Below are 20,807 nucleotides of genomic sequence, written 5' to 3'. Positions count from 1 at the left end.
ATTTAGAAGTCTGATTGACTGATAATTTGGCAGATCTTCCCTACTAGCCTTTTTAAAAATGGGTACAATAATTAGGAACATAGGCAGCTGCCATATACCATCAGACCATTGGTCCATCTAGCTCAGTCAGTATTGTCTACTCAGACTGGCAGTGGCTTCTCTAAGGTTGCAGGCAGGAGTCTCTCACAGCCCTATTTTGGTCATGCCAGGTAAGGAACTTGGAACCTTCTGTATGCAAGCATGCAGGTGCTCTTCCCAGAGCAGCTATATCCCTTAAGGGGAATTTCTTATAGTGCTCATATGTAGTCTTCCATTGAAATGCAACCAGGGCGGATCCTGCTTAGCAAAGGGGACACAAGACCAGCTTTCCTTTCTTTGCCACCCCCAAGCTTTTAGTACCAATGCTGTCTGATTAATAAATAAATATAGGCCAGAATTTCAATCTATCAGTCCATATTCTTCTTTATCAGTTCAGGGTTGGGTGTGGGTATGAAATCTTGACCTGGAACCTTCCCTTCTTTTAATTGCAATATAAGGCCCTTAATCTCCTTAGCTGTAACTGGGGACCAGTCTGGTAAAGAATCAAACCCAAGTTCACATTGGTCTGGGCCACCACTACTATCGGAGTACCAATCTCAAAAATGTTTTCCCCAGACTGCTGCTGGAATACAATACTTGGGTCTCGATAGCCCTCTCCTGGCTTGAGCTGTTGTAAATTCCAGAACCACACACTACCTGAATCAATTGCTCCCATATAGCCATCATGTTTCCCCCTTTTTTGCTTTTAACAAGGCTTTATATTAAGAGTAGTGTTTGCACAGAGATCTGATTTCCCTTCCTGATACAATCTGAAACATTTCAACAAGGCTTTCTTAGCTGTTAGGCATTCCCTTTTGGCCAAGAAGGCGATTTCTTCACTTGTCCAACTATTTCTGGCTCTTGGAATTTGTCAATAAGTACTTTAAAATAATTCAAGGAAGCACTAAAGGAGCCTGTTGCTATCAGTAAGGAACACTGATAATGGCATCTCAAAGGGTTCAAAATACAGTAAATTAGTTCTATTGGTCTCTTATTCGTGGGTGCTTAGGCTCTAACTCAGTGTCAGTATAAGAACTAGCCTCAGGAACTCGCTGGCCGCCATCCAATTTAAAGGACAACAGGACAGAAAAATGATCACTATCCAAATGGGGCTCAATCCTATAGGAATAAATATGATTTTAAAAACCTCAATATACTGATATATAATCCAGTGTGGATGAATCATGGCTCGTCCAAAAGGTATACTTTGCTGGATGGTTAGTTTTAACAGCCCCATTGAGTAAATACAAATCCAATCGGTTAACTGATGTAAACAGAGTCCAGCATAATTGCAAAATTGATCTTAATATATATGTGTTAATAAAGAAGTATCAGACTTGAAATCAGGTGGAAAGAGGGTGAATTTAGCACATAACTCATCATCCTTCCCTAGTCTAACATTTAACACTCCCACCCCCAAATTTGCTTGCGCGTAGGAGGCTCGTAAATTGATATTATAATTTTTTCAGACTCATCCATTGTTCTGTAATCTGTTTCTGTTGGCATAAAGGGGTTACGTTAAGAAGGACCAGGCTTGCACATGAGTGCGTGCACCAACCCCTGGGTCCCACGCAGCCATTTCTGGTGGGTGCGCAGTCTCTACTGCACCTGTCACCGCTGCCCAACTGCCCGGCACCCAGTTTCCCCCTCTCCCCGGCTGGGCCTCCTCTTCCTCCTCCTCCTCTTCGGTGCCAGGCACACACAGGTCCATTATTTCTGATCCTGAGGAGTGTGTTCTCTAATTTTTTTTCATCTGTGCGCAGAATTGAGTTTTGTTCTGGATGGCAGTCTCAAAGCTATGTGTGCACACATGCATTCAGAGTGGGGCCTTCCTGATTCAACCTGAGCAGGATCTAAAATTAACTGAGTGGACATAAAAAAAATTGTGTTCTTGCTGCACTTGTGATTTTTCATGCATACATATTTTGCTGTAACATTAAGTAGCTCCTGTTTTGAAATGCTTGAAGCAATTTATCTGAAAATATACACTGCTCTTTTCCCATTAAGTACCCACTGTCCCCTTGTTTTGCTAGGGTCAAGAATAATGGTGATTTTACACTTGTATATCAAGGACATGGCTTATTTTAAAAAGATACTACTAACAATTTTTTCACCAAGACCTCTTTATTAGACAAAAGAAAAATACCATCCACCAGATGTTACAAGTTAAAACAAAACCGGTTTCAGTGTCAGTACACTATGCTCAGTTGATTAAACAAACCAAATATCTTAGCAGTGCTTAAATTCCTTTCTCGCGAGGTGAGCAGTAAGCAGAGGAAAGGAAGAGAGGGGACAGGACAACCTACCAGTTGCAACAAGAAACAATTAACTCAGCTTCTGCCAATCAAAGACTAATTTCACAGCTTAAACGATCTCCTTAACATTAATATCTGGTTTTAATTTCTCTGTATACATTGCCTCCTTTATTTTATGCTTCTGCAAATTTCTTTCCACTGTCAATACAGTTAGTTCCCACCAGTCATTCAGCATGCCCCTCCTTCATATGTATAGACCACGGCTTAGTACAACTCCCATTATATTGCATATCTGACAAAAGTTCCCTATATCCTATCTCTTAATGGTCTCCCTGTTTCCCCAATATAGAAAGAACAACATTTTAAACACTCTGTCTTATAAATCACCCCCTTTAAACTACACCAACCATTTCCTCTTTCACAAATAACACAATCTTTAAACTCACACACTTCTTACAAAATCGAGAGTTAACCAGTTAGGAACATAGGAAGCCGCCATATACTGAGTCAGACCATAGGTCCATCTAGCTCAGTATTGTCTTCACAGACTGGCAGCGGCTTCTCCTAGGTTGCAGGCAGGAATCTCTCTCAGCCCTATCTTGAAGATGCCGGGGTGGGGGTGGGGGTGGGGGACTTGGAATATTCTGCTCTTCCCAGAGTGGCTCCATCCCTTAAAGGGTGTATCTTACAGTGCTCACACATCAAGTCTTCCATTTGTATGCAACCAGGGGACAAGTCATGCTTGCTACCACAAGATCAGCTCTCTCCTGTTTCAACATTATTGGTGCACTGCATACTACATTAGCATATATCTTCAGAAGCTTCTGATTTTGCCAGATAAATTTATTAGTAATAAATGGAATTTTCAACTCTGGCAATCCTTTTGTAAATTTCACCTTCCTACTCTTCGATATAGGGAGCATATATCCATAAACCCTTATCAACCTTTCCGCTTTTTCTTTGGATTCCTCTCTATATCCTACTGTAGAAACCCCCTCTGCCTTCTGTATCATATTCCTCAATCTCTGTTCCTTAATTATTGCTGATTGAGCCGAATTACTCTTTAATAAAATAACCTTTTGGTCTGTTTTCTATACCATCTTGTATCTAATTGATCCCCCTTACTTCAGCATCCAAAAATGGTAACCAACTTTCCTCATTAATCTTTTCTCTTATTAATCTTATTCTTCCCTTGTTGTTTTGTTCAAATTTCTTATCAACCTGTTTCTTTTTAAAATCTTTTTATTATATTTACAACAAGACAAAATAGAAAAAGATAAAAGTAACTTTGCAGTGAACATCTCTTGAACATCTCATAATTACATACAACAATCATGAATTCAGCAGCCCTCCATTATCAACCTATACCAAGTACTATAAAAACAACAACCCAGAAATAATCCTTTAATTAACTGTCTGTTCTAGAAAGAGAAACAAAATCTTGGATGTGGGTGTTGACCCTGTGCTAAATTGTAAATTATGAAACTTTCCCAGATTAAAACAAATGTTTCATCTGAGGTGTTCTGTAAATAAGCAATAATCTTAGTAGCCACTCATCTAAAGTTGGGATTATTTGTAGACTCCAATTAGCAGCATATAAAATCCTAGCTGCAGTAATCATGTACAAAGACAACTCCGTATATGTGGTAGGAATATAGGATTTGGTCATATTTACCCCCCCCCCAATCCCTCTGGAGAATAAGGGAAATTTGTTTTAATTTCTTGCATTTTACAGTGAATCTTTTCCAGATTGTTGTGCTTTACTACACATCCCCCACATACAGTGAGGGAAATAAGTATTTGATCCCCTGCTGATTTTGTCCGTTTGCCCTCTGACACAGAAATGACCAGGCTATAATTGGAATGGTAGGTTTATTGTAGCTGTGAGAGACAGAATAACAACAAACAAACCCTCAAAAGCCCAGTGCCCAAAAGTCAGCGATGGATTTGCATTGTAGTGAGGGAAATAAGTATTCGATCCCTTCACAAAAGATGTCTTAGTACTTGGTGGCAAAACCCTTGTTGGCAATCACAGAGGTCAGACGTTTCTTGTAGTTGGCCACCAGGTTTGCACACAACCCAGGAGGGATGTTGTCCCACTCCTCTTCGCAGATCCTCTCCAAGTCAGAAAGGTTTCGAGGCTGACGTTTGGCAACCCGAACCTTCAGCTCCCTCCACAGATTTTCTATGGGATTAAGGTCTGGAGACTGGCTGGGCCACTCCAGGACCTTCATGTGCTTCTTCTTGAGCCACTCCTTTGTTGCCTTGGCTGTGTGTTTTGGGTCATTGTCATGCTGGAATACCCATCCACGACCCATTCTCAATGCCCTGGCTGAGGGAAGGAGGTGCTCGCCCAAGATCTGACGGTACATGGTCCCGTCCATCGTCCCTTCGATGCTGTGAAGGTGTCCTGTCCCCTTAGCAGAAAAACACCCCCAAAGCATAATGTGTCTACCTCCATGCTTGACGGTGGGGATGGTGTTCTTGGGCTCATAGGCAGCATTCGTCCTCCTCCACACACGGCGAGTTGAGTTGATGCCAAAGAGCTGGATTTTGGTCTCATCTGACCACAACACTTTCGCCCAGTTCTCCTCTGGATCATTCAGATGTGCATTGGCAAACTGCAGACGGGCCTGTACATGTGCTGCCTTGAGCAGGGGGACCTTGCGGGCACGGCAAGATTTTAGTCCTTCACGGCGTAGTGTCTTACCAATTGTTTTCTTGGTGACTATGGTTCCAGCTGCCCTGAGATCATTGACAAGTTCCCCCCGTGTAGTTCTGGGCTGCTTTGTCACCGTTCTCATGATCATTGCAACTCCACGAGGTGAGATCTTGCATGGAGCCCCAGACTGAGGGAGATTGACAGTTGTTTTGTGTTTCTTCCATTTGCGAGTTATCGTGCCAACTGTAGTCACCTTCTCACCAAGCTGCTTGGCGATAGTCTTGTAGCCCAGTCCAGCCTTGTGCAGGTCTACAACCTTGTCCCTGACATCCTTCGACAGCTCTTTGGTCTTGGGCATGGTGGTGAGTTTGGAAGCTGAGTGATTGCTTGCTTCTATGGACAGGTGTCTTTTATACAGGTACTGTAACAAGCAGGGATTAGGAGCACTCCCTTACAGAGGGTGTTCCTCATCTCAGCTCGTTACCTGCATATAGTGAAAAGACACCTGGGAGCCTGAAATCTTGCTGGTTGATAGGGTATCGAATACTTATTTCCCTCACTACAATGCAAATCCATCGCTGACTTTTGGGCACTGGGCTTTTGAGGGTTTGTTGTTGTTCTGTCTCTCACAGCTACAATAAACCTACCATTCCAATTACAGCCTGGTCATTTCTGTGTCAGAGGGCAAACGGACAAAATCAGCAGGGGATCAAATACTTATTTCCCTCAGTGTATGATAGAATGTCCCCCCATGGCTCTTACACTTCCGACAATCCCCAGAGTAATTACTGTCCATCTTTGCAATCATCATGGGAGTAATATCAACCTCTTTCTCAGAATGTGTAATAATTCATCATCAATATATCTCTTATATAACATCAATATCCAAACTGCTCCTCTCAGTAAAATTCATGTAAGCTATAGCAAACAATGGTGCCAGTCCATTCCGCATGGCTAAACTATGCTTCTGTATAATTCCATCAAATTTAAAAAATATTACATTGAAGACAAACCGTTATTAATCCCTCAATATCCTTTACTGAATCCCTCAGTATCCCTCAATATCCTTTACTGAAAATCCACAAGTACTAATGGAATGAAAAAATGGTGAAGGGGGGCCCATTAGAATCAAGAGGTACAGAAAACTCACCAAAAATGATACTTTATTTTAAAAGTAATTGAAAGAGTAATTTTAAGTAGTTTAAAGGTGGTGATTTATAAGATAATGTTTGGAATGTTCCTTTTTCTGTATAAGGGAAATGGGGAGACCATTAAGAACATAAATGTTATTATTTACTATTAAAATAAGCCATGTCTTTGATATACAAATGTGAGATCAGCATTATTTTGACCGTAGGAAAACAAGGGGGCAGTAGGCACTTAATGGGAAAAGAGCAGTGCATATTTTCAGATAAATTGCTTCACACATTTCAAAACAGGAGTGACTTAATAAGCAAAACATGTATGCATAAAAAATCACAAGTGCAGCAAGAATTCAGGATCAGAAATAACGTACCTATATGACAGATTCTAATTAACCTTGTTGTACTAGTATTTTCAGTGATAAGGTATATTTGGAGGAAAGCAGATCGAGCTTCCATAGTGTGTTGGGCAGAAGGAGTGCATGGCTGTGGGAAAATCACCCAATGCACCACACTTCTCATCTAGTGCATTGTGGCATGCAGGAGGACCCAGCCTGCTTCTTGCCCTTTTGACTCCAGGATGGGTCACATGCCAGTTGTGTGGGGGCATAGTGTGAATTCTCCCGGAGCAGCAAGGATCATGTGGAGGAAGGTAGGTTGTGTCCTGCCTTCCCCACCAGCCTTGGCGATTTAGGCCATGAGAAGAACAACCTCAATATGTTAAGTAGAATATAAAGGCTTGCCTGGTGTTTGTTTTTTTTTTTAAATTAAAAACCATAATGTTTCAATAACATACTGTATAATAATTGTGATTTTGCAAGTGGGTAAAATAATGAACCCCTGTGCTTAAAAAAAATGGATTTTTTTTTGGAAACATTAACTTCCTTGCAATAGAACCCACCATAGAAAGTTGATTAAAAGATCAATGTAATCTAATATTTGTGTTTTAACTTTCAGCTTTGTGGTGCTCTTGGAAAGTTTTGCACCCCTTGTGAATTCTCTGAATCTTGGCATTGCCAGCCCACTACTGTTGGGCCCTCCTCCTTTACAGCTTGCCCAGATTAAGACACAGTTGGCTCTTCACCAGTTGAACTTGGTTGCTTCAAACCATTCTGTAGCATCTTGTGCTTTGTTAAATAAAGCATTCCTGAAAATTGCAATGTTTAACCCTAGAGGAAACATACCTCCAAGGCCAAGGGGACCTACCTCAGGTGGTCCGACCCCACGTGGACCTTTTCAGGAGTCAGGACCTAGACCAGGTGGTCTTCAGAGACAGCCCCCAACTAATCCTCATGGCATGCCTCAACGATTCACAGGATCGGAAATGAAATCAGGATTTTCAGGGCCAAATGTTCAGGTCACTCAGCACAGAATGGATCCAAGACAAACAGAGGAGAGGATAAATATACAGCGGCAACAAAAGGAAGAGAATCGTACTTCCCGTTGGGATAATAATTATCAACCTGGGAATAGTAGCCGTAGCCAGCCTGCTTCAGGAAGGATTGCAGAACATACCACAAGTGTTCAGAGCCGTTACACGAATGAGAGTGCCTCAAGTATCTTAGCAAGCTTTGGCTTATCTAATGAAGACTTGGAGGAACTTAGTCGCTATCCAGATGATCAGCTGACACCTGAAAACATGCCTTTGATTTTGAGGGACATCCGCATGCGCAAAATGGGTCTTCAGTTACCTGATTTATCTTCTCAGAGCAGAGAAAAAGAAACCTTTCGGAGCAATGATAACCGTGGTTCAATGATGAAGAGCAAGGTGATTGATTATGGACATGAAAGCAAGTATGGATATTCTGAGGGTCCCCTTGAAGTCAAAGTCTACAGTTCTGAAGTACCAACAGAGGAGAACATGAAAGGATTTCAAGCACAGCAGACTGCTTCAGTGACTGCTACACCTTCCAGTGTACCCAATAATCCACTGAATGCAGTTGAAGAACTAATACGACGGATGGGGTTCCAGAGAAGCACACCAACTACCCAGCCCTTTTTCCCCATGGGTACTGCCAGTGAGTTGCCTGGATTGTGCCTCCCTTCAGCAGGACCTGGAATACCTCCACCTGTCCAGCCCATTATGCCCCCTGTAGTACTCCCCTTGCCTCCACCTGTGATGCCTCCTGTTGTCCAGCAAGTTTTGCCTCCTCCCCCTGTTGCTCAGCCCATGATGCCAATTATGAATCAGCCACCACCTCCGTTTGTACCTGGGATATTTGAGGCTGTAAAGAGGCAGAACAGGATTCAACATGAATCCAGAGGTAATCTTCCTAATGCTTCACCTGGACCTACAACAGGTCAGAAGAATTTCCAGAAAAAAGCAGAGAATCCTATTGCATCTCCTTTTGGTGTAGTAAAAGCCTCTTGGCTTCCAGTGTTTTCGCAGGCAGATGCCCAGAAGATGAAGAGACTGCCAACTCCATCTATGATGAATGATTACTATGCTGCATCTCCAAGAATATTTCCACATATGTGTTCTCTGTGTAATGTAGAATGTAGACATTTGAAGGTGAGTAATTTCTTTTCCAAAACTTTGCACACATTTGTATGTAACACATTCTGTGCACTCTTCACTGAAGTTTAATTGGCTTGGGTATATGTGTATGTTTTATTCCACCAAGATGTTGAGCAGCTTCCCTTAAGGGCTAAAACTGAAGGACCTCTCTTTGACCCATACAGCATTTACCATCTCAACACTGAATTGGGGGTGGGTGATCAAATCAGGTTTATTTCTGGTACAGTTTCCCTGCTTATTTCCACGTTACAACTGAAATACTAATTATACCATTATACTTCAGAAGAGGAATTGGCTTTTCCAGTGTGAAAACAGACACCAGAGCCCCTCTGTAACGCAGGCACCACCTCCATAGGGGTTAACCCTTAAAGAATGAAGCTGGTTTAGAACAAGACCTGGAGGATGGGTGAACTTTGCCTATTTTTCTACATGTGGATAAAGAAACTGGGTCTCAAAGACACAACTGTGGATATGTGATGCCGTGATCCACGAGTATGTGGATAACGAGGGCCACCTGTACTTCTCGGGTACTAGAAATCCTTTGGGGTTAAGGGGTGGAGGAAAGTCCTTGTAGTTGCCTACAAACATAATAGGTTTTTCAGTGTGAAAATGAATTTGGAGTAGAACCACTTTGTGTGCAGGTGACCTTTTTAATTGTTCATTTCAGATCTGTTCAATAGATCTAGAGTTTTTATTTGTTTTAACTATGTACATTAAACAAAAGCTTATAATTTAAGTACTTTTCTAGTCCACAGTGGACATAGGTGTGCTCTATTATTGAAATTGTGTATTGCCCCACTTAGAGGAACAGGATGCATAGCTGTTAATTAGTGTCTTAAATGCACAAGAGGGTATTTAATACTATGCCCTATCACCAGCAATGACCTGCTGAAAGGTAGGATCTTGTGGAGCAAGCTTGTATCCAGAGAAAGGAGTTCCATGGTTTGGGAGTTAATGGGGAAATATCTGTGGATGTAGTTTTTGCAGATGACAGTGTTAGTGAGAAATGTGAGAAATGTGTGATTGTTCTTAATAGTCATGATAGGACATCAATGGTTATGATAGGACATAAGCAAGGTGGGTATAAATTTGTGTGTGTGTGTAAAAATAAATAAATAAATACGGGAGTTCTTATTTTTTTATAGCCTTCTGTTAAAAAGAACTTATGTGCTTTAACAAATATCTTAAAACTATATAAAAGATATAGCTTTAATTATATACTGTGAACATGTTTGTTAGCAATATCTAGAGATGAGAGTACAGATGAGATCAGTGTGTGTGTGTGCGTATGCGTATGCTTGCTCTCTCTCTCTCTCTTGCTTGCTCGCTCGCTCTCTGCATGTTTGTGTACACAGACACACACCCTCTTTCTAAAAATGCAAGGTCAAAGAAGGCAATGGATTGTTGCGTCGTCCTAGACAAGGAGGAGAGTGTGGTAAATGCAAGGAGGGAAAAGCAGGAGAAGATGAAATCCAAGCAAAACTGTTTGAGCAGAATGTTCTTGAAGGATAAGTTTCTGATTCTGAGTGGTGTTCATGTCATTGAATTGTAAAACAGCTGCTTTGCATGCAGTAGGTTCCAGTTCAATCCCTGGCATCCCTAGGTAGAACTGGGAAAGATTCCTGTCTGAGACCCTGGAGAGCTGCTGCAAGTCAGAGTAGGTAATACTGAGCTAGATGGCCCAATGACCTGACTCGATGTGAGGCAGCTTCTTATGTTCCCTATGTTGGTGACAGTTTCCCTATTGGTAGCAGTGGTGGCCGCCTTTATATAGTGTATTAGAAATAATCTCTCAATCATCCTTAATTAATTGGTTGAATTGGAGATGATTCGCCTCCCACCAACTTCATAAGTATCTGCTTCAGTTGGCTGTGGTACTGAGTAAAACAGTGTGATCAGCATTCTGTTTCTTGATCTAGCTAAATCTTAAAAAAAAAAAAAAATCCTTTACAACAGGGCTCACAACTTCAGCCTTCCAGCTGTTGTTGGACTGTAACTCCATCATCTACTGTCACAGTGGCCAATAGTGGTGATGGGAATTGTTGTCCAGCAGCAGCTGAAGGGCCAAGGTTTTGCAGCCCTGCTTTATAATTTGTAGTGTGTAACCAACATAAGTAGTGAAGAATAAGATTTATGTCAAACAAGAATAATTCAGTTTAGTAGTAAACAGTGCTTAAATTGAGTCTTCCTAATGATTTTAAGTTGTGATTTTAATCAGTTGGATTTTAACCGGATTTCTCCTGGAAGTAATGAAGGAAGCGTATACTTTTGGGGACTTTAGGGAAGGAATTCCATCAGCCCAGAATTATTGAGTGGTGTTTCAGATTTTCAGTTTGCTTAAGATGCAGAAATGTATGTAGACTTCATTTAAACAAAAGCTTGTAATTGTGTGTAGAAAGACTTTACGCACATACAGCTTTCTTACCCATAATACTATAAAGATTGTATGGTTTTTGACATGTATTCCTGTGCTTCCCTCCTCATTTATTGCAACCTACTCATCCCTTTGGGGCTATCCCGGGTGCCAGTATGAACTTCTGATTGGCAGCTGATCTCTCTCTCTCATATAAAGTTATTCAAAATACTTGGTATTGAATGCTTCATGTCTGTCCAAATGCCAAAAATGTAGTTGACCTGAATTTATACAGCAGCATGGTTCATATGATGAGCCTAAAGAGCCCCGAGCCCACATATTCACTCACATGGGTGTTTGAAACCCTCTTAGAGACCCAGTTTTCTGTGGGTAAAAAAATAGGCGAAACTTGCCTATCCACAGTTTTGAGTGACCGGAAATGACCTAGAAATGACTTCTGATGTCATTTCTGCTTGCCATTTTCCAGCACAGAATCATTTTGTGGCTCTTAAAAAACATTTTTGGTGAATATTCAACTGTTTTTAAGTGTTTGGGGAGATTGCTGAAGACTGAAGTACTGTCCTCCTTATTTCAGTCCCCCTTGCTTTTTTGCCTCCCCTTTTGGGTTAGGACTCTAAACTCCCCCCCCCATTCCCAATGACTCAAGGTTTCGTTATTCATAGTTTCTGTATTTGTGTCTATAGACAAGAACAGAACCCCTGTGAATAATGAGGGCCACCTGTATTTACAAACCAAGTTATGAACCTGGGTCCAGTGTTCCCTCTAAGGCATGCACATGTGCACATACACACCAGTTTTGAAATGTCTGCTCAGTTAATTTTGGATCCCGCTCAAATTGAATCAGGAAGACTACATTCTGAATGCTCGGGTGCACACATTGCCTTGATACTGCCACCCAAAACAAAACTCATTCCATGCACAAATGAAAAAAATTAGAGGGAACACTGCCTGGGTCCCAGTTCCATATTTTGCTTTGCAAGTTATAGCTGGTTCACAGCTACTGGTTCATATGGCACATGGAGTTTAACAAGGATTCCTTCATGACACATTTGTGCTGGAAGAAAGTGAGAGTGTGGGTTTCAGAGCCCCTTAGGTTTGCATTCACAATACAGCAAGCCATGGTTTGTTGGATCATCTAAATCAGTCCAGCATTTATTTTCCTCATTTAGCTTTAAATATGTTCAACCTAGACTGTTGATCATCTTGATAGAAGAAACTTGAGGTTTACCTTGTATTTTGGACAACTTGGTTTTACAGTTTTTGGTTTTTGATATGGATATACTGTAGCACTGATCCATGAACTGTGGCTATCTTTTCTTTCTGTAGAATTGGATTCAGCATCAGAATACGACTGCCCACATTGAGAGCTGTCGTCAGCTACGCCAACAGTAAGGACTTTTATTCAATTTGTGTGCTAAACATATGATTACTGTACTTAATGTGATCATTAAATATTCTTAATATTAATAACACGTAACAATCCAGTGAGATATGTATTGCAGCTCTGATAATTTAAAATGGTGTGTTTAACAACTTATACACTAAAAATTGGCAATGTTTGTTTATAAATGTCTTGCAGCATGGCAAGTATCATACATCACTTTCTTTGAAGTGTCTTAGGAAGCCTGTACCTAAAGCTGGCCTTAGACTTGGGGAATGGAACTCTCGTAATTGCCTCTGGAAGGGAATTGCACTTTCAGTTATAAGTCCAACTGAAGTATTTCAGTGACAGTATGTAGGAATAGGGCCAGGTATATATAAGAATTAGTTCTCCGTAATCTCAGTGCCCAAAATGGTTGAAGGAACTGGGTATGTTTAGTCTGGAGAAGACTAAGGGGAAATTATAGTAGTCTTCAAATATCTGAAAGACAGAGGAAGAGGAGGAGTGGATTTGTCTTCAGGAGCATAGAACTACTAGAACCATTGAGTTGGAATGGCAAGGAAGCAGATTCAAGGTATAAAGTTGGGAAGAAATTGTTTATTTTACTTAGTTTACATTTATATTTCATTGTTCCTCTAAGGAGGCCAAAGTGGTGTACATGTTTATCCTCAAGACAACGCTGTGAGGAAGGTTAGGCTGAGATAGTGAGCTTCATGGCTGAATGGGAATTGGTATGAGTGAAACTGTCTCACACTTTGATGGTCTCTTCTTTCAAACAGGCTGGATGGATGGCTGTCAGGGGCTCTGTAGTGGTTTCTTGCACTGAGCTGGGCTTGGACTGGAATGTCTGCAAGGTCCATTCCAACTCTATCATTCTCTGATAAGTCCTAGAGGATGCCAGCATGGTTGAACATAAGAACAGCCCTGCTGGATCAGGCTCAAGGCCTATCTAGTCCAGCATCCTGTTTCGCACAGTGGCGCCCACCAGATGCTGCTGGAAGCCACAGGCAGGAGTTGAGGGCATGCCCTCTCTCCTGCTGCTACTCCCCTGCAACTGGTACTCAGAGGCATCCTGCCTTTGAGGTTGGAGGTGGCCCACAGCCCTCCAACTAGTAGCTGTTGATAGACCTCTCCTCCATTATCCAAACCCTTCTTAAAGCTGTCAAGGTTGTTGGCTCTCACCACATCTTGTGTCAGAGAATTCCACAAGTTGCTAAGCAGAGTGTAGGGATCTCTTTTTTTAGAAAAGCTTCCTTTTACAAAGTGTAAGTCTTGCTAATATGAGGGAAATAGAGTGCAAATTCTGGCAAAACAAATTGAGTTGATTGATAAGACAGGCAGAGAAGGAATCTGAGAAGTAAACACCTAAAACAAACACTTTTAAAAATGCAGCAGAAGCAGAAAACTAGCCTGGGACGCAGTAGGACTTTTAGACAGGGAAGGAGTACTGAAGGAAAATAGAGAGATTTCAAAGAAACTATATGAATTGTTTGTATTTTTCCTTACTGTGGAATATGTTAGGTATCCACATCTAATTAATTGTTTTCCAAGTGGGTCTCTGAGGAGCCTTGTAAATAGAGATGATACATTAAATTAATTGGTTGTCAATTCAAAACCAGAGGAAGCACTGTTTTATACATTACAAATGCATGGAATTCATCACCACAAAATGTGATAACCACAAGCTTAAATGGGTTTAAAAAAATATTACATAGATTTTTTCAATTTGATTTTATCAGTGGCCTTTATGACCAGGACAGCTAAATGGGACCACCAGATTCAGAGGCAATCTACCTTGAATACCAGTTGTTGAGAAATAAACACTCGGAGATTGTCACCTTCATGTCTTGGTTGAAGGCTTCCAAAGGCATCATCTGGCTTGCCACTGTTGGAAATAGGTTTATGGGTTAGATCAGGGGTATTTAACGTGTGCCTCTCTAGATGTTGATGAACTACAATGCCCATCACTCCCAGCTACAATTTATTGCAGCTGTGGATGATGGGAGCTGTAGTTCAGCAACATCTGGAGAGCCACACTTTGCCTACCCCTGGATGGACCCTTGATCTGATCCAGTAGTACTACTACTCTTATTCTGTATCTGGAGTTGTAGAGGTAATTGTTGATTTTGCGAATTGATCTTAAAACTTTTCTTAATAGTTATTTTCTTGGATGTTGGTTTAATGCTAAATGTTAGTTAGGAAATGGAAATACCAGCCTAGTTCTTGAAGGATATAGAGGCATTGCTTTGCATATTGCAAGGAAGGAAAAGTTGTAGATCTGGAAGTGATCCGTTGTCATCATGAGAAATGGGTTACTGCGCCTGCACCGGGACCTCTCGGATGGATTAACTACCTCCTCTTTGGCACCCCTCCCTGCTGCACATGTGCTCTGTGCCTTGCTTTTTTGGGGTTTTTTGAGTTTCTCCTCACAACAACCCTGTGAAGTGGGTTAGGCTGAAAGAGAAGTGACTGGCCCAGAGTCACCCAGTAAGTATCATGGCTGAATGGGGATTTGAACTCAGGTCTCCCTGGTCCTAGTCCAGCACTCTAACCACTACATCACGCTGGCTCTTCTCAGAGTGTTCTGGACTCGTTCATGAGTACCCCTTTGGGTTCAACATTTCAGGGGTTCCTGACAGGTAGTTTGGATACCGAAGTAGACGAAGATATATCTCCAATGACCCCCTCGATGTTTCCTTTACAAATGGGAGCCAGGTCTTCATCTTTCACAGTGCTGACAATAGTTCCACCTGCTACTGCTTCACTCTGGAAACCAACGCCTATTTTTGTTCCTCAACGAACTGTGCCTCCGAAGGACCCCATCCATGCCTATGGCTTTCAGCATAATTTCTTGCCTTTGGCACAGCTGGATTGGGCAGAGTTCCAATTGTGGAAGATTTATTTTTTATTTATTTTTACATTTCTATACCGCCTTTCGTTAAAAGAAAACCCCAAGGCGGTTTTCAAAAATTAAAACATACAATAAAAAGCAATAAAAACATCAAGCAATAAAAACATCAAGCTAAAAACATATAAAACAGCGATAAAAACAATACAGCAGATAAAAACACACAGAAGCAGCAGTAAAAACGATTATGTAGAACCCTGGGTAAAAAGCCAAGTCTTTAAAAACTTTCTAAAAGCTGTGATGGAGATGCATGCTACAGGGCTTGCTTCCCCATCAACCAGCACACACTGTCCCACAATGGGTACCCCCTGTTCAGCCTTTGGTGCCTCTACCTCCTAAACTGCCTGCACCCCAGTGCTTCTGAGCCAGTGTGTTCAAACTATGCCAGTGCCAGTGGACATGCCTGTGGCACCGCCTCCTCAATTACCTGTCGCACACCTTGGACCGTTCCCAGATCCACTCCCGCCGTCCCAAGAAGGACGGAGGACTCAGAGCTATTATGGATCTCCGCAACCTGAATCAATATGTGCATATGTGAAAATTCTGTATGACAATGTTGCAAGGAATTCTTGCGCTCCTAGCCAAAGAGGAGTGGCTTGCCACTTTGGATCTCAAGGATGCATATTTTCATATTGAGATTCAAGACAACCATTGCAAGTTCCTAAGAGTCGCAATAGAAAATTTAGCATTCAGATACAGGGTGCTGCCATTCGGCTTATCTACAGCACCCAGAGTCTTCACCAAGTGTATGTCTGTGATCATCGATTATTTAAGAACATGAGGGATCACTGTTTTCCCATTCCTCAATAATTGGCTCTTGGTGCACAGCGACAGATCCAAATTGGAATCTCAGATCCAATTCACTCTCTGACTCATACAAGACTTGAGGATCCAAGCCAATTGGGCCAAGTCCAAGCTTCACCCGGTCAAATCGATAGACTTCATAGGGGCCCTGTTGGATACTCAGACGAAAGGGGCCTGTTTATCTCTTGACAGATACCATCAGATCTACGCCCTGGTAGGCTGTTTCAAGGACCACCCCCAGCAACGAGCCGATCGCATTCAGAGGCTGCTGGGGCTAATGGACTCATGCAAATCCACAGTTCTCCACAGTCATTTGAGAATGCGGCCTCTTCAATTGTGGTACCTGCAGTCGTTCTGGCCGAATGTCGACAGCCAGGCAATGCTCCTGCACGTCCCTCTGGAAAGTGAAAGAGAACCTTCTGAGCGGAGTTCCCGTTGACATGCCTGCTCCGACACTGTGCGTCATGTCGGATGCCTCCCTCTTGGGTTGGGGAGTTCATTGCGGGGCCCACCGAGTACAAGGTCTATGGTCAGTGCAGCAATGTCATATGCACGTCAATTTTTTGGAATTGATGGAAGCTTACCTGGCGCTCAAGTCTTTTGCTCCCTTGATTCAGAACTCGATTGTGCAATTATTGATGGACAATACTACGGCGGTAACCTGTGTAAACTGGCAGGGCGGCACTGTGTCACGTTCCCTGTGTGCTCTGAGTTCCCAGTTATGGACTTGGTGCATATCCAAGAAGGTCATCTTAATCGCTCTCCACATCAGGGGTCTTCAGAACGTCTTGGTGCACAACCTCAGCAGGACTTTTGAGAACCAGCAACATCACGAATGGGAATTGAAACAGTCATGCCTAAACCACCTGATACAAAAATGGGGAGTTCCTCAAGTGGATGTCTTTGCTTTGGCCTCAAACAAGAAATTTCCGTAATATTGTTCCAGAGCAGGCATTGGACATGGGTCCCTGGGGGATGCCTTCTAGCGTCACTGGGGAAGGATACTTGTTTACATGTTTCCCCCTCAACCCTTGATCAACAGGGTGATTGCCAAATTGATACACAACAATGCGTGAGCCATTTTGGTGGCACCATGGTGGCCTCGCCAGCTGTGGTTTGTGTTGCTACTCAGACTGACAGGGAACAACTATTGCAACCTTCCTCTGGACCCCGATCTTCTCTCAAGAGACGGGGGAAAGATCTTACATCTGTCTCTGCGGACCTTACAACTCACGGTATGGAAGGTCGGCTATTGAAAAATATCTTCCTGAACTCTTGTAGAGCCTCCACTCGGAGAATTTATGCAAGTAAAAGGAAGTGCTTCATTTTTTATGCAGAGGAGCATGGGTTTCGTCCACTCAAGGCTTCTACCACTCAGGTCCTATTCTATCTCACCAGCCTCAAGGAAGCGGGCTTCGCTAATGTGTCCCTCCGGGTCCACCTGGCCGCTATTTCATTGAAGCGTGCTGGCTGGCAAGGCCATTCTGTTTTCTCACACCCAATGTGCAAAAGGTTCTTGTGGGGTGTTAATAATCTTTACCCCCTGATCTGAGCCCCGACTGAACAATGGAGCCTATCTCTGGTCTTGATCTCCCTGACGGAAGCTTCCTTTGAGCCTCTTTCTGAAGCAAGCCTACGCTATTATGCTGAAAACCGTCTTGTTAGTCACTATTACTACAGCCTGGCATGTAATTGAATCAACTGCCTTGAGGGCGGACACGCCTTATACACAATTCTATCCTAATAAAGTGGTAATGCGTACTGACCCAGCCTTCCTACCAAAGGTGGTAACGGACTTCCATTTAAATCAAAACTTCGTTCTTCCCTCCTTTTTTCAAGATATGGAATCTCGATTGGACAAAGCGCTGCACTTTCTAGATGTGAGAAGATGCCTGCTCTACTATCTAAAGGGCACAGAAACTATTAGACGGACCAAAATGCTCTTCGTCTTACTCAAAGGCAAGAATAAGGGTCTGTCCGTCTCTAGACAGAGACTTTCTCACTGGTTGGTGGAGCTCATTTTCTTAACATACAAGTTACAGAATCAACAACCTCCCATATTAATTAGTGTACTCCACGAGGGCGTATGCTATTTCTGTTGCTCATTTACCTGGCCTCTGCTTCATGAACATATGTGCTGCAGCCACATGGTCAACGCACTTACCTTTCGTTAAGCATTATGCCATGGACTTACATTTGGCTACAGAGGCCAACTTTGGGAGAGAGGTACTCAAGAGGATCCTCCAATAGTGAATGAAATGGCTGCATCCTCCACCAAGGAAAAATAGCTAGCTAGTTAACCCATTTCACATGATTACAATGGATCACTTCCAGATAGACAGGTTGCTTACCTGTAACTTATGATCTGGAGGTGATCTGTAGTCAGTCATGAGACCCACTCGTGCCTCCCTGCTGCAGCACTTTCAGGAAAAGACTGACTTACCTACTTGATCAATGAATCCCACACTGTGTGCATCGTCTATCATCAGATGGATCTCTAAGAAACTGAGACAAAATGGCGCCCAACTGCCAAGAAAAGCAAGGCACGGAGCATGTGCATGGCAGGGAGCGGCACCAAAGAGGAGCTAGTTAATCCATCCGAGAGGTTCCTGCACAGGTGCAGTAACCCATTTCTCATGACTGACAACAGATCACCTGCAGATCATAAGTTACAGGTAAGCAACCTGTCTTAATACACTCACAATGAAAGCAGTATGAAATACTGAATATTGGATAGACTAGTAATACAGAAGGCCAGCTTCTTATATAACAATTTTATTCTTGATACAGATATCCTGATTGGAATCCAGAATCCCTTTCTTCCTCAAAAAGGTAACTTTAAAAAATAATACTGCTTTTCTTTATACCTTTTGTGGTGTGATGACCCCCCCCCCTTTTGTCTTATAAAGATTTTGTAGTGAATTAGGACATACCTTTGTGGTTGAAGAAATCTTATTTAAGCTTAGGAATTGTACAGTTGTAAACAAGTTGTCCTATGGGATTTGAGCAACTGCTCGCTATGAGTCCAAGCATGTTCATATAGTAGCACAACCTATTTATCTTAATCTGTCATAGGAAGCTGCCTTCCACTGAGTCTGTCTCTTAGTCCATCTAGCTAAGGATTGCCTACACTGATTGGCAGTGGCTCTCCAGGGTTTTAGATGGGTCTTTCCCAGTCCTACACGGAGATGCTGGGACTGAACCTGGGACCTTCAGCGTGCAAAGCATGTGCTCTACCACTGAGCTATAGCCCTTGCCATGTTGTTGTAGAGCATAATCTTTGTGGAAATATGACTTTGTCTATACTAGGAATAACACCAGTGAATACTGAAAACCATATGGCACAGTATCTTATGAACTCCACTAATGGCCTGCAAGAATTCTTTTTTCATAATATCAGAGCAAACAACTTCATTGTTTAGTCTTTTTCTCTTGCTTATTATTGCTTTCCTAAATTACCAGGAGACAACCTCTTTCCTTTTATAATTATGTAGTAAATTTGCCTATATTGTGGTTGTTGGTTGAAACTTGTTCTATATGCCAGTAGCCTTGATGTGTTGTTTTCAAATCCATCTTTGTGTTTGTACTGTATCATTTGGGGCAAGTAGGTTCCCATTCTTATTTTCTTGTTATTTTCTGTGCAATGTTAAGAGTTGTGGGAGAGGGAGAAAATGAGATCCACTTCCAGTATGTTTCCAAGTAGAATTTCAGGCACTGTGTAAAGCTTTATTTCCACTGGTAGAAAAACCTTGTTTCAGTTGAGTGATCAGGTTATCTCTTTCATATTAAATAAGAAATATAGGAGGAAATCCATGTCTGTTTGTCCTGTTTTACAGACGTGAAAGTGACAGAAAGGAGAATAATTCTTTAAGGAGGCGATCTGACAGTTCTAGCCCAAGACGCTCAAGCTCTAGCCATGCTAGACAGCGAAGTCGGTCACGATCTAGGACCCCTGGATATCGCAGGACTAGTAGGCCAAGAAGCCGAAGTCCCCTACATCTGTCTAGTCCCAGGCATAGGTCAAGATCTCCACGGCGCTTTCAAAACTTCAGTTCGTGCTCTCGAAGATCTTCAAGCCAGGAGAGAGGATTTGGAAGATCAGCTACCACTTCAGGTAAAATGATGGATGTTACAGTCACTTTAGTAATTGATGCATGCTTTCCGGCAGAAATATTGAGATCTGTTCATACAACTGGTTATCTGCGTGATCGCAGCAGCTATCCCACTGTAAATTTGACTCTGTAGTAATCATTTAGTTATATGAGCAATTCTATAGCCCATTTAAAAAGAGAAAGCATTCAAATATACGATTGAAAATATATTGATTGCTTTCTTACATTCTTGTGTGTTGCTTTCTTTTACGATTATCTTTGTAGTGTAGAAATAACTTTGTAGAACATCCCTTTTTGCACTTTGAATTATGCAGGGAACAGGGAGTTTCAAACCCACCTGGTACTAAAGAGATGTTTGGTCTAGGGTTCTGCTTTTTCATTATGTTTCCCTTATTGTTTCATGGTCAAAGAACCATCTCAGTCTGCTAGTGGAACCCAATGCAGGGTAACCACTTGTTCATTCTTCCCCTTGTTGAAATTCTGGAACGTTATGGTTCTGCAAAGAACACCTATGTCTTGAGGAGGATATGAACAGAAGTGGATGCACTAGTTCAGAATTCCAGGAAGTAGTTT

General features: G+C 42.1%; 1 protein-coding gene across 1 annotated transcript in view; it reads left to right on the top strand.

The window, feature by feature from the left end:
* The window catches only part of ZNF638 (zinc finger protein 638), a 113,556-nt gene that overhangs the window by 20,721 nt on the left and 72,028 nt on the right, over window positions 1-20,807 (top strand). The window contains exons 2-5 of the mRNA XM_053255820.1: window positions 7,095-8,649; window positions 12,356-12,417; window positions 18,913-18,954; window positions 19,959-20,236. Of these exons, the coding sequence (XP_053111795.1) occupies window positions 7,095-8,649; window positions 12,356-12,417; window positions 18,913-18,954; window positions 19,959-20,236 (1,937 nt within the window). The remainder of the gene's footprint in view (window positions 1-7,094; window positions 8,650-12,355; window positions 12,418-18,912; window positions 18,955-19,958; window positions 20,237-20,807) is intronic.

Source organism: Hemicordylus capensis, chromosome 5, assembly GCF_027244095.1.
Source record: "Hemicordylus capensis ecotype Gifberg chromosome 5, rHemCap1.1.pri, whole genome shotgun sequence".
Taxonomy (NCBI): domain Eukaryota; kingdom Metazoa; phylum Chordata; class Lepidosauria; order Squamata; family Cordylidae; genus Hemicordylus; species Hemicordylus capensis.
Note: the sequence above shows the minus strand (reverse complement) of the source record. Positions and strands in the feature narration are given on the sequence as shown.